Raw genomic sequence first — 15,710 nt, 5'->3', positions numbered from 1 at the left:
TTTGTACCTTGCCCCCCGCATTACCCCTCTCCAGTAAATGTTGTCCTATCCGCACTTTCTTCCCCCGCCCCCGTCTCTCTCTCTCTCTCCTCTTCCCCCGCCAGCACGGAACAGAGACCTTGAGACCTTTCACCAAGAGGTTGGTGTCAAAGCCTCAGGAGTTGGATTTCGTTCCATTAGATGTGGACATTTAATTTCTTTTTATTCATTCATGGGACATGGGCGTCGCTGGCTGGGCAGCATTTATTGCCCATCCCTAGTTGTCCGAGGGCAGTTGAGAGTCAACCACATTGCTGTGGCTCTGGAGTTACATGTAGGCCAGACCGGGTAAGGACGGCAGATTTCCTTCCCTAAAGGACATTAGTGAACCAGATGGGTTTTTCCGACAACCGACAATGGTTTCATGGTCATCAGTAGATTCTTATTTCCAGATTTTTTTTATTGAATTCAAATTCCACCATCTGCCGTGGGGAGATTCGAACCCGGGTCCCCAGAACATTAGCTGAGTTTCTGGATTAATAGTCGAGTGATAATACCACTAGGCTATTGTCACCCCTTTAATTTAGAAAAAAGAACAAAGAAAATTACAGCACAGGAACAGGTCCTTCGGCCCTCCAAGCCTGCACCGACCATGCTGCCCGACTGAACTAAAACCCCCGACCCTTCCAGGAACCATATCCCTCCATTCCCACTCTATTCATGTATTTGTCCAGACACCCCTTAAAAGTCAGTACTGTATCTGCTTCCACTACCCGGCAGCGAGTTCCAGGCACCCACCACCCTCTGTGCCTTGTACATCTCCTTTAAACCTTGCCCCTCGCACCTTAAACCTGTGCCCCCTAGTAATTGACTCTTCCACCCTGGGAAAAAGCTTCTGACTATCCACTCTATCCATGCCCCTCATAATCTTGTAGACTTCTATCAGGTCGCCCCTCAAACTCCGTCGTTCCAGTGAGCACAAACCAAGTTTCTCCAATCTCTCCTCACAGTTAATGCCCTCCATACCAGGCAACATCCTGGTAAATCTTTTCTGCACCCTCTCCAAAGCCTCCAAAGAATTCTCTATTCTTAAGCCCCAGTCTGGCAGGGGTGAGATGGGCGCAGCTGAGATGCAGCCTGGAGACATTACCCTAAGTCCGGAGCTGTGATAACGCGCCGGATTTTCCGTTCCCCCCGCCAACGGCGTGCTTCATCGTGGTGGAGACAAATCCCCCCCCCACTACGGCAGCGAGACCATCTGGCCCCACCACTGTCAATGGGATTTCCTGTTCTACGCACTCCCCACGGCTGGGAAACCTGTGGCGGAAGTGTGCCGTTGGCGGGACTGGAAGATCCCACCAGCCAGAAGGGGGGCAAAAGTCCGGCCAACTGCTCTGTTGAATTTCCAAATGTTTGGCGATTTTTGTTTTTGACAGCCCGTTTTGAGCTGATTCATTTTATTTTCTTAAATGAGGATCGTCAGTATTTAAAATTTCCATTACCTGTCTTGCATTGCTCAGAGTCCCCCCTACCCCGTGTCTATCGGAGAGGGGAAATCGCCATGTGCTGGACACTAATTGACAATCTAATGCTGCCGTCACGTTGCTGGAACCTATCGGGTTGACTCCCATTGAAAAGACCGTTTGCAACTTCCCTACTTGTGAGATTTCGCGGGAATGGATTTGATTTATTATTGTCACATGTATTAACAGACAGTGAAACGTATTGTTTCTTGCGCGCTATACAGACAAAGCATACCGTTCATAGAGAAGGAAAGGAGAGAGTGCAGAATGTAGTGTTACAGTCATAGCTAGGGTGTAGAGAAAGATCAACTTAATGCGAGGTAGTTCCATTCAAAAGTCTGACAGCAGCAGGGAAGAAGCTGTTCTTGAGTCAGTTGGTACACGACCTTAGAAATCTTAGAAACCCTACAGCACAGAAAGAGGCCATTCGGCCCATCGAGTCTGCACTGAACACAATCCCACCCAGGCCCTACCCCCATATTCCTACATATTTACCCACTAATCCCTCTAACCTACGCATCCCAGGACACTCAGGGCAAGTTTTGCACGGCCAATCAACCTAACCCACACATCTTTGGAGTGTGGGAGGAAACCGGAGCACCCGGAGGAAACCCACGCAGATACGAGGAGAATGTGCAAACTCCACACAGACAGTGACCCAAGCCGGGAATCGAACCCAGGTCCCTGGAGCTGTGAAGCAGCAGTGCTAACCCACTGTGCTACCGTGCCGCCCAGACTTCAGACTTTGGTATCTTTTTCCTGACGGAAGAAGGTGGAAGAGAGAATGTCCGGGATGCGTGGGGGACTTGATTATGCTGGCTGCTTTGCCGAGGCAGCAGGAAGTGTAGACAGAGTCAATGGATGGAATCACCATGAACAATGGGACTTCACTTTATCGCAACAATAGCCACATTCCAACTGTATGTCGTTGGCTGTTGTGTGTTTTAGGACGTCGAGAGGTTGTGAAAGGGGATGTAAAATGCAAATCTTTTTCTCCTGGTGATGCCTGGGCATTTGCAGAACTTCAATATCTGGAACCCCGTTCATCCCTTACGGAGCAGCGAGTGAGAGGGGAGAGGGGACTCTCACCAACTTTTACAGATGCACCATAGAAAGCATTCTTTCTGGTTGTATCACAGTTTGGTATGGCTCCCGCTTTGCCCAAGACCGCAAGGAACTACAAAAGGTCATGAACGAAGCTCAGTCCATCACTCAAACCAGCCTCACATCCATTGACTCCGTCTACACTTCCCGCTGCCTCGGCAAAGCAGCCAGCATAATTAAGGACCTCACACACCCCGGACATTCTCTCTTCCACCTTCTTCCGTCGGGAAAAAGATACAAAAGTCTGAGGTCACGTACCAACCGACTCAAGAACAGCTTCTTCCCTGCTGCTGTCAGACTTTTGAATGGATCTACCTTGCATTAAGTTGATCTTTCTCTACACCCTAGCTATGACTGTAACACTACATTCTGCACTCTCTCCTTTCCTTCTCTATGAACAGTATGCTTTGTCTGTATAGTGCGCAAGAAACGATACTTTTCACTGTATACTAATACATGTGACAATAATAAATCAAATCAAATCTAAATTTAAATCAGTTCAGGTGGTTTTAGTGCTTGACGGCCCTTTACCTGATATCCATTCGCTGTGGGAGCTGACATCTCCCAGTGTGCCGGAACGGGTTTGCTTTGGGCTGGTTCCTCTTTGGTCTTGTCATTCCTGAGAGAGGGAAGACAGCAGTTAATTGGAGGACTGTCCCGTGGTATCGAATCCTACCATGCACTGATCAACACAGCTGGGCTGTTGCTGTGTTGAAGAAAATTTGGAAACAGGAATATGACCGCCCCACTGTTCAGTCAGACCACGGTCGATAGTGTTACACTTCTTTCTCTGAGATGCTGATTGAGAGATAGATTTTGGCCGGGGAATAACTTCCCTACTCTTCTTCCGAATAGTCCCATAAGATCTGTTATATCCACCTAAATATAGAGGTCTATAAAATAAAGAGGGGCACAGATCAGCTAGATAGCCAATATCTTTTCCCAAAGGTAGGGGAGTCTAAAACTAGAGGGCATAGGTTTAAGGTGAGAGGGGAGAGATACAAAAGGGTCCAGAGGGGCAATTTGTTCACACAGAGGGTGGTGAGTGTCTGGAACAAGCTGCCAGAGATAGTAGTAGAGGCGGGTACAATTTTGTCTTTTAAAAAGCATTTAGATAGTTACATGGGTACGATGGGTATAGAGGGATATGGGCCAAAAGCGGAAAATTGGGATTAGCTTAGGGGTTTAAAAAAAAGGGCGGCATGGACAAGTTGGGCCAGAGGGCCTGTTTCCATGCTGTAAACCTCTATGGCTCTATGACTCTAAATGACCAGGCTCAATGGTCGTCTGAAAGATGGCACCTCCAACAGAGCAGCACTCCCGTGTCTGCGTGGGTTTCCTCCGGGTGCTCTTGTTTTGCTCCCGCAGCCCGAAAGACGTGCTGGTTAGGTGGATTGGCCTGGAAGAAACCCCCACAGACACGGGGAGAACGTGCAGACTCTGCACAGACAGTGACCCAAGCTGGGAATCAAACTCAGGTCCCTGACGCTGTGAGGCAGCAGTGCCAACCACTGTGCCACCGTGCCACTGTGCCATCGACCTGGCATCAACAGAGAATGTCAATACCTGTACATCAGCCTTTCCATTTCCTGCTCCGAAACAAAGCGAGGACGCCTTCGCAACTCCCTGCACGTCCCAAGAAGCACGTTTCTCTGGATCATTGCTGAATAAGGAAGAAAATATCACAATTAAACAACCGCTTATTTCTTTGTAGTTGATACACAGAAAGGCAGGGAATTTGCACAATCTCCCACGACAACACAACCTAGCTCCTCCCTCCAAGCTCTAACCGAGGCCGGGTCCCAGGTGTGTGCCTGAGTTTCATATTAGCTGGCGGTTTGGCACAACTGTGAAGTTTTCTGCCAGTGTTTAATGTCCCAATGCTTTGATTGGTCAATCTTACAGCTGTGAAACCAAGTCACGTTACAGAGATCTCGGCACTAACATTTCAGGCTGACATTTCAGTGCAGTATCGAGGGGGTGCTGCGCTGTCAGCTTTCAGAGGGGGTGAAAAAGCAAGGATTTGTCTGCCTCCTTGGGTGAATGTGAATGGCCCCATAGCAGGATTCAGAAAAGATCTGCCGTCCTTACCCGGTCTGGCCTACATGTGACTCCAGAGCCACAGCAATGTGGTTGACTCTCAACTGCTCTCAGGGATAGGCAATAAACAAAGGGCCCAGCCAGCGACGCCCACATCCCATGAATGAATTTTTTTAAAGTTTGCTCTGTTGGATCCTAGTTTCAGACATACCTAAATTACTTTTGAACTCAATCTGAAATTCCAACATATTATGGTCACTCTTTCCTAGTGGCCCTCTTTGCTAAATAGTTATTAATTAACCCCTTCTCATCACATAATACGACACACAAAAGTCTGAGATCATCTACCAACCGATTCAAGAACAGCTTCTTCCCTGCTGCCATCAGACTTTTGAATGGACCCACCTCGCATTAAGTTCATCTTTCTCTACACCCTAGTTATGACTGTAACACTACATCCTGCACTCTCTCCTTTCCTTCTCCCCTATGTACTCTATGAATGGGATGCTTTGTCTGTATTATAGAGTCATAGGGGTTTACAGCATGGAAACAGGCCCTTCGGCCCAACTTGTCCATGCCACCCTTTTTTTTTAACCACTAAGCTAGTCCCAATTGCCCACATTTGGCCCATATCCCTCTATACCCATCTTACCCATGTAACTGTCTAAATGCTTTAAAGACAAAATTGTACCCGCCTCTACTACTGTCTCTGGCAGCTCATTCCAGACACTCACCACCCTCTGTGTGAAAGACTGTCCCTCTTGACCGTTTTGTATCTCTTCCCTCTCACCTTAAACCTATGCCCTCTAGTTTTGGATTCCCCTACCTTTGGGAAAAGATATTGACTATCTAGCTGATCTATGCCCCTCATTATTTTATAGACCTCTATAAGATCATCCCTAAGTCTTCTACACTCCAGGGAAAAAAGTCTCAGTCTATCCAGCCTAGCTTAAACCATCAAGTCCCGGTAGCATCCTAGTAAATCTTTTCTGCACTCTTTCTAGTTTAATAATATCCTTTCTATAATAGGGTGACCAGAATTGTAAACAGTATTCCAAGTGTGGCCTTACCAATGTCTTGTACAACTTCAACAAGACATCCCAACTCCTGTATTTAATTTGATTTTATTTATTATTGTCACATGTATTGGGGTACAGTGAAAAGTATTGTTTCTTGCACGCTATACAGACAAAGCATACCGTTCGTAGAGAAGGAAACGAGAGAGTGCAGAATGTAGTGTTACAGTCATAGCTAGGGTGTAGAGAAAGATCAACTTAGTGTGAGGTAGGTCCATTCAAAAGTCTGATGGCAGCAGGGAAGAAGCTGTTCTTGAGTCGGTTGGTGCGTGACCTCTGACTTTTGTGTCTTTTGTATGCAGCCTCTCCATCAAGTCCCGGTAGCATCCTAGTAAATCTTCTCTGCACTCTTTCTAGTTTAATAATATCCTTTCTATAATAGAACAAGAAACAATACTTTTCACTGTATCTCAATGCTTGTGAGAATAATAAATCAAATCAAATCAGATCAAAATGAGCTTATTCCTGAGTTGTTTCCTCAACCGACTGGTTTATAAAACGACCCTTGTGGGTTCTTACTTTATGCAAATTACTGCTTTTCCTACAGTGCTTTGGGGGCCAAGAAAGAGCTTTGAGAGATTCCGAGGCTCGTGTAAGATTTTTCCCAGTCGTTCTTTGTCTTTTTACAAAGCTAAGATTGAAAAGGAATTCTGCGGAGTCGATGAATGTAAACTGAGTTCCTCCACTTACCCTCAAAGTCCACAATGTAGTGACAAGTCCCGATGAGGAAGGCCGCCTTCTCCTTGCTGTCTGCCAAGTACACGTTCTCCAGGACGGCCGATGTGACTGTGTCTGAACCTTGCTGTCAGAGAACAACACAAGAGGCGCATCAGGGCTGAGAATGATCCCAAAAGCAAAATACCGTTGGGTGATGGAAATCCAAAATAAGAACAGAAAATGCCGGGAAAGTTTATTTATTATTACTGTCACAGGTCGGCTTACATTAACACTTATAAAATTCTAACAGGATCAGACAGGGTGGATGCAGGGAGGATGTTCCCGATGGTGGGGGGAGTCCAGAACCAGGGGTCACAGTCTGAGGATTCAGGGTAGACCATTTAGGATGGCGGTGAGGAGACATTTCTTCACCCAAAGAGTGGTGAGCCTGTGGAATTCATTACCACAGGAAGTAGTTGATGCCAAAACATTGAGTGTATTGAAGAGGCGGCTGGATATAGCACTCGGGGCGAATGGGATCAAAGGTTATGGAGAGAAAGCAGGATGAGGCTATTGAGTTGGACGATCAGCCATGATGGTGATGAATGGTGGAGCAGGCTCGAAGGGCCGAATGGCCTCCTCCTGCTCCTATCCTCTATGTTTCTATGTAACACTGCAATGAAGTCACAGTGAAATTCCCCTAGGCGCCTGTTCGGGTACACTGAGGGTGAATTTAGCACGGCCAATGCACCCTAACCAGCACGTCTTTGGATTGTGGGAGGAAACCGGAGCACCCGGAGGAAACCCACGCAGACACGGGGAGAACGTGCAAACTCCACACAGGCAGTGACCCAAGCCAGGAATCGAACCAGGGTCCCTGGTGCTGTGAGGCAGCAGTGCTAACCCACTGTGCCACCGTGCCACCCCTGACATGATGTATTTAAGGGAAGGCTTAACGAGGGAGACACAAATGGAAAGTTCCGCTGAGCGAGGGTGAGCGAAGGCTTGTGTGGACTATCATTGATCAGAGCCGCTCTCTTCCATATTGTTGATGGGACTCTGTGTTTTAAGTTTAAAGTCTATTTATTAGTGTCACAAGTAGGCTTACATCTTTCTTTAATTTTCTTCCCCCCCCATTCTTTCACCCTATTTTATCCCCCTTTCCTTACTTTTCTCCCCCTTTGCTTACCCTTTCCGCTGTTTTCTCAATTTTACCCCTCTCCCACCCATCTCCCCCCATCTCCATCTGTCACAGTTCACCCTCTGATTTCAGCTTCTCTGCCGTTTGCCCATTCACACCTTCTATTCTCTCTATGGGCTGCCATTAGCAGCCTTTCCCCTGGTTTCTGTGGCTATGACTCATCTTTCATTCCCTCCCCCTGCAGTATAAATATCTCCCACTTTCTCTGCCTTTTAGCTTCAACAAAGGGTCGTCTGGATTCGAAACGTCAGCTCTTTTCTCTCCTTACAGATGCTGCCAGACCTGCTGAGATTTTCAAGCATTTACTCTTTTGGTTTTAGGCTTACATTAACACTGCAATGGGGTTGGTGTGAAAGTCCCCCGGACGCTGCACTGGAAGCTGACCTGTTTTCCGTACTCCATCCAGTCCCCAGTGTCGAGCTGCCAGTACCACAGCCACTCGGTGGTCAGGGTGTAGTGAGGAGGTTTGGTGACGGAGGAAGTAGTGGAGAGACGTCTCACCCTCTTTCCGCTGCTGCTCATGGTCTGGAAATTGACAGCGGGGGGGCTGGCCCTGCACAGGAAACAAACGGACAAACGGCTCAGCTGTAATTCGATGATATCCAATAACCTAGAACCACTTCCACCAGCGGACTCTCTGTGCTTTGCAACCGGGAACGCCTTCTGATCAATTGCTGAACTCTTGCTGCCATTCACGCCAGTGGGGTCTTCCAGTCCCGCCGACAGCACCCTTGCACCCCCGCCCCCCCCCGCCGAATGCACCCCACGCTGCCGGGAAACCCCATTGACAATCGTGGGACCATAAGATATTGCCACCAGCAAGCGATACACTACACAGAGGGAGGGTAGCTCCCCCCCTCTCCAATACCTACACAGAAGGAGGGAAATCCCACCCCGCCAACATCTACGATGTCCACTATGCAACCCATGGCTTCCCTGAGCCCCTTATCCCCCTGTACATTTTATTCTTTTCATGGGGACATGGGCGTTGCTGGCTGGGTCAATATTTATTACCCCTTCCTAATTGCCCCTTGAACTGTGTCTCGCTTCAGAGGAGAGGTTAAAAGTCAACCACACTGCTGTGGCTCTGGAGAAATCCCTACAGTGCAGAAGCGAGCCATTCGGTCCATCAGCTCTGCACTGACTCTCCACGGGCGGCACGGTGGCACAGTGGTTAGCACTGCTGCCTCACAGCGCCGGGGACCTGGGTTCGATTCCCGGCTTGGGTCATTGTCTGTGTGGAGTTTGCACGTTCTCCCCGTGTCTGCGTGGGTTTCCTCCTGGTGCTCCAGTTTCCTCCCACACTCCAAAGACGTGCGGGTTAGGTGCATTGGCCATGCTAAATTGCCCCTTAGTGTCCCGGGATGCGTAGGTTAGAGGGATTAGTGGGGTAAATATGTGGGGTTACGGGGATAGGGCCTGGGTGCGATTGTTGTTGGTGACTCGATGGGCCGAATGGTCTCCTTCTGCACTGTGGGGATTCTATAATTCCACATGTGGGCCAGACCGGGTAAGGATGGTAGATTCCCTTCCCTAAAGGACATTAGTGAACCAGATGGGTTTTTTTTCCCAACAATCGATGATAGTTTTACGCTCACCATCTCTGAGACTAGCCTTCAATTCCAGAATTTATTAAAAATATATTTCCACCAGCTGCCATGGTGAGTTTTGAACCTGTGCCCCCAGAGTGTTAGCCTGGGGCTCTCTGGATGACTAGTCCAGTGACATTACCACTGCCCTGTCTCCGCTACAGCCCCTCCAGTCATTCAGAAACACCCTGGCCTGCTGTGGTAGTGCTGGTAGCTCAGAATCAGAAGGTTCTGGGTTCAATCCCACCTCTGTAAACCCGTAATCTAGGCTGAGAATCCAATTCCGTACTGAGGGAGTGCTGCACTGTCATCTTTTGGACAACCTCGAGGTAAAATATCCCAGGGCGCCACATCAATGCAAAGCGATGGCATTTTCTCCAGTGTCCTAAGCAACATTCATCCCTCATCCCACTAAACAGGTAGCTGGTCATTAGCGCGTTGCTGTTCTGGGATCTTGCTGTGCGTAAACCCGCTGTTGTGTTTACTACAATAAACGGTAACTTCAAAAGCACTTCAGTGACTGTAATGCATGATGGGACATCCTGAAGTCATGAAAGGCGCTATATAAATGCAAGTCACCTCTCCTGACGACGAAACCACATTTCCACTACCCTCCCGCTGCCCCGTGGACCTTAGTTGTAAAGGAATTGAGATAAAACTTTGCCATATGCACCTCATGAAAGATGAGGTTTATACAATAGTGCAAGTTGATACAGGGAGTGGTTAATCGATCCTTCTGGCATCGTACTGTATAAACATACGGTCACTTGTGTTGTGAAGTTGGTGTTTGCCTGTTAAAAGGTGGTGTTTTATTTCTGTGCTTAGAAAGTTAAAAAATGCAAGTACACGGAGGGCCCAGAATGAAACATTTGTATCGAAAGACCAAGTAGCAGTGTTGCCAAGACAACAAACAGGCTTTTGAATTCAGCCAATCAGTTTAAATCAGGCACTTGGACACCAGCAACTTATTAGATTTAAATTTGATGATTTTGGCAACCGGGGACCAATCATATTGTAGGGGATGTTGATATGTCATCACAGGTATAAAAGAGTGGGACAATAAGCGGAGACAGCAACTGCCATTTGCCAGAGTATTAGCCCCACCTATGTCTTCAGACCAAGCCTCATCTCGATAATGAAGGTACCAAAGAAGACAGAGGTTCTAGACAGAAGAATCAACAGAGAAAGCCCAGAATTTTCCAGAAGATGCCAAACCTGGTTGTAATGTAGAGAGTGACTAAATTCTATTTTTTTTGTTACTAAGTGGGAATTGTAATTATCTAAACAGCATTCCATTAGATTAGTGTTTTATTTGGTTTGCTAATAGTCTAGTTAACCTGTTCATTGTTAGTTAGTTAAACAAATTGACTTTAGAGAGAGTGATGGAATTATTTTGATTTAACCATGAAAAGTTGCTGAAGAGCTGATCGCACCACTTCACACGCACTTCAACAGATTATGAGGCGAGGGACTCCTCTTTGAGTGATTAGCTGTTGGTTCTCAGAGGGAGGATCCACCTTTACTTCATAACACTTGCTAGGACAGAACTTGAATATTTTTGAAAAGGGAGGCAGGTTGTCAAAGTTTTCCAATTCATCAGAACAAATGCAAGAATACCAAATTTCAAATGTTATAATTATAGTATCGATTAGGTTATTGCTGAAAAGAGAGACATGTTGTCAAAGTTTTCCATGTCGCACTCATCAGGACAAATGCAATAATGCCAAGTTTCCAAATAATCACAATAATTTATAGAACAGGAGGATAGAGTTTGGGGAGCCTACAGCTCATCAACTCGCCAATCAATCAGCACCCTGTACTATAAATTGTTGTGATCGTTTGAAATTTGGCATTCTTGTGTTTGTCCTGATGAGTGTAAGGCAAAAAACTTTGACAACATGTCTCTCTTTGCAGCAATAACATAATCTATGCTATTGTTATAAAGGGGAGGTTGATCCCCTCTCTGAGAGCTAACACCTACCCACTCAAAGAGGAGTACCTCGCTTTATAATCTGTTAAAGTGAGTGTGAGGAATAGTATGAGCTGCTCTTCAGCAACTTTTAGTGGTTAAATCAAAATAACTACCCAACGCTCTCTGTAAAATCAACAAGTTACACTTTATTTATCTAACTAACAGTGAACAGGTTCATAGTTATAGAGTCATGAATGTTTACAGCATGGAAACAGGCCCTTCGGCCCAACTTTTCCATGCCATCTTTTTTTTTAAACCCCTAAACTAGTCCCAATTGCCCACATTTGACCCATATCCCTCTATAGCCATCGTACCCATGTAACTATGTAAATGCTTTTTAAAAGACAAAATTGTACCCGCCTCTACTACTGCCTCTGGCAGCTTGTTCCAGACACTCATCACCCTCTGTGTGAAAAAATTGTCCCTCTGCACCCTTTTGTATCTCTCCCCTCTCACTTTAAACCTATGCCCTCTAGTTTTAAACTCCCCTACCTTTGGGAAAAGATATTGACTATCTAGCTAATCTATGCCCCTCATTATTTTATAGACCTCTATAAGTTCATCCCTCAGCCTCCTACGCTCCAGAGAAAGAAGTCCCAGTCTATCCAGCCTCTCCTTGTAACTCAAACCATCAAGTCCCGGGAGCATCCTGGTAAATCTTTTCTGCACTCTTTCTAGTTTAATAATAACCTTTCTATAATAGGGTGACCAGAATTGCACACAGTATTCCAAGTGTGGCCTTACCAATGTCTTGTACAACTTCAACAAGATGTCCCAACTCCTGTATTCAATGTTCTGACCAATGAAACCAAGCATGCCGAATGCCTTCTTCACCACTCTGTCCACCTGTAACTCCATTTTCAAGGAGCTATGAACATGTATCCCTAGATCTCTTTGTTCTGTAACTCTCCCCAATGCTCTACCATTAACTGAGTAAGTCCTGTCCTGGTTCAATCTATCAAAATGCATAATCTCGCATTTGTCTAAATTAAACTCCATCTGCCATTCGTCAGGCCACTGGCCCAATTGATCAAGATCCCGTTGCAATCCGAGATAACTTTCTTCACTGTCCACTATGCCACCAATCTTAGTGTCATCTGTAAACTTACCAACCATGCCTCCTATATTCTTATCCAAATCATTAATATAAATGACAAATAACAGTGGGCCCAGCACTGATCCCTGAGGCACACCGCTGGTCACAGGCCTCCAGTTTGAAAAACAACCCTCTACAACCACCCTCTGGCTTCTGTCAAGAGGCCAATTTTGGATCCATTTAGATACCTCACTCTGGATCCCATGAGATTTAACCTTATGCAACAACCTACCATGCGGTACTTTGTCAAAGGCCTTGCTAAAGTCCATGCAGACAACATCAACTGCACTGCCCTCATCTACCTTCTTGGTTATCCCTTCAAAAAACTCAATCAAATTAAATTAATCTATTAACAAACCGAATAAAATACTACTCGAATGGAATGCTGTTTAGAAAATATAATTCCTAATTATTAACAAAAAAAAAGAACTTTTAGTCAATCTCAAAATACAGCCAGGATTGTCGTCTTCCAGAATCTTCCATCTTCGTCCTTCTTTCTGGAATTTGTGGCTTCTTTTGCTCTCTTCACTATTGAGATTAAGCTTTCTTTTAAGACATAAATGCAGCTATGGGAGCCAGCCCGTGTCTCTCTCTCTCTCTGAAAGCTGAACTAAGCTGTTATTAGGCAGGTGGCAGGTGCTCTTCTCCTCCAGTTTGCCACTGCCCCCCGCCATCTCTTATACCCCCTGATGATATAGCAACATCCCCACAATAGGATTGGTTTACAGGTCACCAAAACATCAAATTCAAATCTGATAGGCTGCTGTTATTCAAGTTTAAACTGATTGGGCAAACCTCAAAAATGGCTTGTTGTCTTGGCAACACCGCTGCCTAGCCTCGCAAAACAATGTTTCAGTCTGTGTATTCTATATGCACCTGCAAATTCCCTTTTTTTCATAAGTACATAAAAGAAACTACCTTTTTTAACAGACGATGCAACTGTACAACTCTTAGCATTTTATAATTGTTTTATAATTTTACAAACACTTTCCCATCAGGAAAAAGATACAAAAGCCCGAGGTCACGTACCAACCGACTCAAGAACAGCTTCTTCCCTGCTGCCATCAGACTTTTGAATGGACCTACCTCACATTAAGATGATCTTTCTCTACACCCTAGCTATGACTGTAACACTACATTCCGCACCCTCTCCTTTCCTTCTCTACGAACGGTATGCTTTGTCTGTAAAGCGCGCAAGAAACAATACTTCACTGTATACTAATATATGTGACAACAATAAATCAAGTCAAGATCAAATTAAAAAGATGGATAAAGATTGTACAAATCTGATGGAGAAGCCAGTAACTCGGGTTTGGGAAGGCAAAGTTTTAGACAGCTTGACTCTGCAGCCTTACGTCAAGCTTACCTGGTAATGATCTTGGGATCACAGTAATCCTTTTCAATCTGCTCCATGTCTGGGAGATCTGTCCATGCTTCATCATAAACCTGCCATCGGTAAGGGAGCTTAAAGTGAACCAGCTTACACCGATCTGAGGGAAACACAAACGGGCAAAGAGATTATTCCTGCCTATTCCCTGCTGGCCTTTCCCTTCCACACATGTTTCAAATTCCTTGGATGTAAATGTGGTAAAATGTGCAAAGGATATACAGAGAGTGAAAGCAATTCAGAGAATGTTGTCATAAAGGGGAGGTAGATCCTCTCTCAGAGAGCTAACACCTACCCACTCAAAGAGGAGTAACTCACTTTATAATCTGTTAAAAGTGTGTGAGAAATAGTACAAGCTGCTCTTCAGCAACTTTTAATGGTTAAATCAAAACAACCCGAGTCTCTCTCTGTAAAATCAACAAATAACACTTCATTTATCTAACTAACAATGAACAAGTTAACTAGACTATTAATAGAAGTCATAGAAACCCGACAATGCAGAAGGAGGCTATTCGGCCCATCGAGTCTGCACCGACCACAATCCTACCCCCATATCCCTACATATTTACCCACTAATCCCTCTAACCTACACATCTCAGGACTCTAAGGGGCAATTTTTAGCATGGCCAATCAACCTAATCCGCTCATCTTTGGACTGTGGGAGGAAACCGGAGCACCCGGAGGAAACCCACGCAGACACGAGGAGAATGTGCAAACTCCACACAGATAGTGACCTAAGTCGGGAATCGAACCCAGGTCCCTGGAGCTGTGAAGCAGCAGTGCTAACCACTGTGCTACCGTGCCGCCCTAGTTAACAAACCAAATAAAACACTATTCTAATGGAATGTTGTTCAGATAAATATAATTCCCACTTAGTAACAAAAAAATAGAATTTTTAGTCACTCTCTAAAGTACAACCAGGTTTTATCTTCCGTAATCTTTCTGTCTTCTTTCTTCTGTCTGGAATCTCTGTCTTCTTTTGGTATCTTTGCTATTCAGATGAGGCTTTAAGCTAAAAGCTATTATGGGCACAGCGGCACAGTGGTTAGCACTGCTGCCTCACAGCGCCAGGGATTCAGGTTCGAATCCCGGCTTGGGTCACTGTCTGTGTGGAGTCTGCGCGCACTCCCAGTGTCTGCGTGGGTTTCCTCCGGGTGCTCCGGTTTCCTTCCACAGTCCGAAAGATGTGCTGGTTAGGTGGATTGGCCATGCTAAATTGCCCCTTAGTGTCAGGGGGGACTAGCTAGGGTAAATGCATGGGGTTATGGGGATAGGGCCTCGGTGGGATTGTAGTCGGTGCAGACTCGATGGGCCGAATGGCCTCCTTCTGCACTGTAGGGGTTATATGATTATATATATGATTAGCTGTGGCAGAGACAGTTGCTGTGTCTCTCTCTGGAGCTGAGAGCTGTCTCTCTCTCTCTCTCTAAAGCTGTGAGCTGTGGCAGGTGCTCTTCTCCCATTTGTGCCACATCCCTGTCTCTTATACCCCTGATGACACACCAACATCCCCACAATAGGATTGGTTCTCAGGTTACCAAAACATCAAATTTAGATCTAATAGGCTGCTAACCACCTAAATTAAATTAAGTGGTTAAAATTCAAAAGCCTGTTCTGATTCAAATGTCTGAAGCCTGTTACCAAGGCAATCCTGCTGCTTGTCCTTTGATGCAGTGTTTCAGTCTGAGTTCTCCATGTACCTGCACCTTTAATTACCTTTTAAAGGGACCATGCAATTTTACAACTCCTAGCATTTTACAATTTTTAAAATAATTTTTACAAACACCAACTTTGCAACAATGTTTACTCGACTAATTCCAGAAACGGGAGGGTTGTTTTATGAGGGAAGGTTGGACAGGCTCGGCTTATATCTGCTGGAGTTTAGAAGCATGAGCGGCGCCTTGATTGAAACATATAAGATGCTGAGAGGCACTGATAGGGCGGATGTGGAGAGGATGTTTCCTCTCTTGGAGAATCTAGATCTAGGGGGCAACTGTTTAAAAATAAGGGGTCGCCCATTTAAGTTTAAGTGTAAAGTTTATTTTTTAGTGTCACAAATCAGCTTACATTAACACTGCAATGAAGC

General features: G+C 45.7%; 1 protein-coding gene across 1 annotated transcript in view; it reads right to left on the bottom strand.

The window, feature by feature from the left end:
* The window catches only part of LOC144503917 (protein mono-ADP-ribosyltransferase PARP12-like), a 56,081-nt gene that overhangs the window by 21,008 nt on the left and 19,363 nt on the right, over positions 1 to 15,710 (bottom strand). Inside the window, exons 5-9 of the mRNA XM_078228993.1 lie at positions 13,604 to 13,727; positions 7,965 to 8,133; positions 6,413 to 6,524; positions 4,173 to 4,269; positions 3,138 to 3,225 (exon numbers count right to left, since the gene is read on the bottom strand). Coding sequence (XP_078085119.1) covers positions 3,138 to 3,225; positions 4,173 to 4,269; positions 6,413 to 6,524; positions 7,965 to 8,133; positions 13,604 to 13,727 — 590 coding nt within the window. The remainder of the gene's footprint in view (positions 1 to 3,137; positions 3,226 to 4,172; positions 4,270 to 6,412; positions 6,525 to 7,964; positions 8,134 to 13,603; positions 13,728 to 15,710) is intronic.

Source organism: Mustelus asterias, chromosome 14, assembly GCF_964213995.1.
Source record: "Mustelus asterias chromosome 14, sMusAst1.hap1.1, whole genome shotgun sequence".
Classification (NCBI taxonomy): domain Eukaryota; kingdom Metazoa; phylum Chordata; class Chondrichthyes; order Carcharhiniformes; family Triakidae; genus Mustelus; species Mustelus asterias.
Note: the sequence above shows the minus strand (reverse complement) of the source record. Positions and strands in the feature narration are given on the sequence as shown.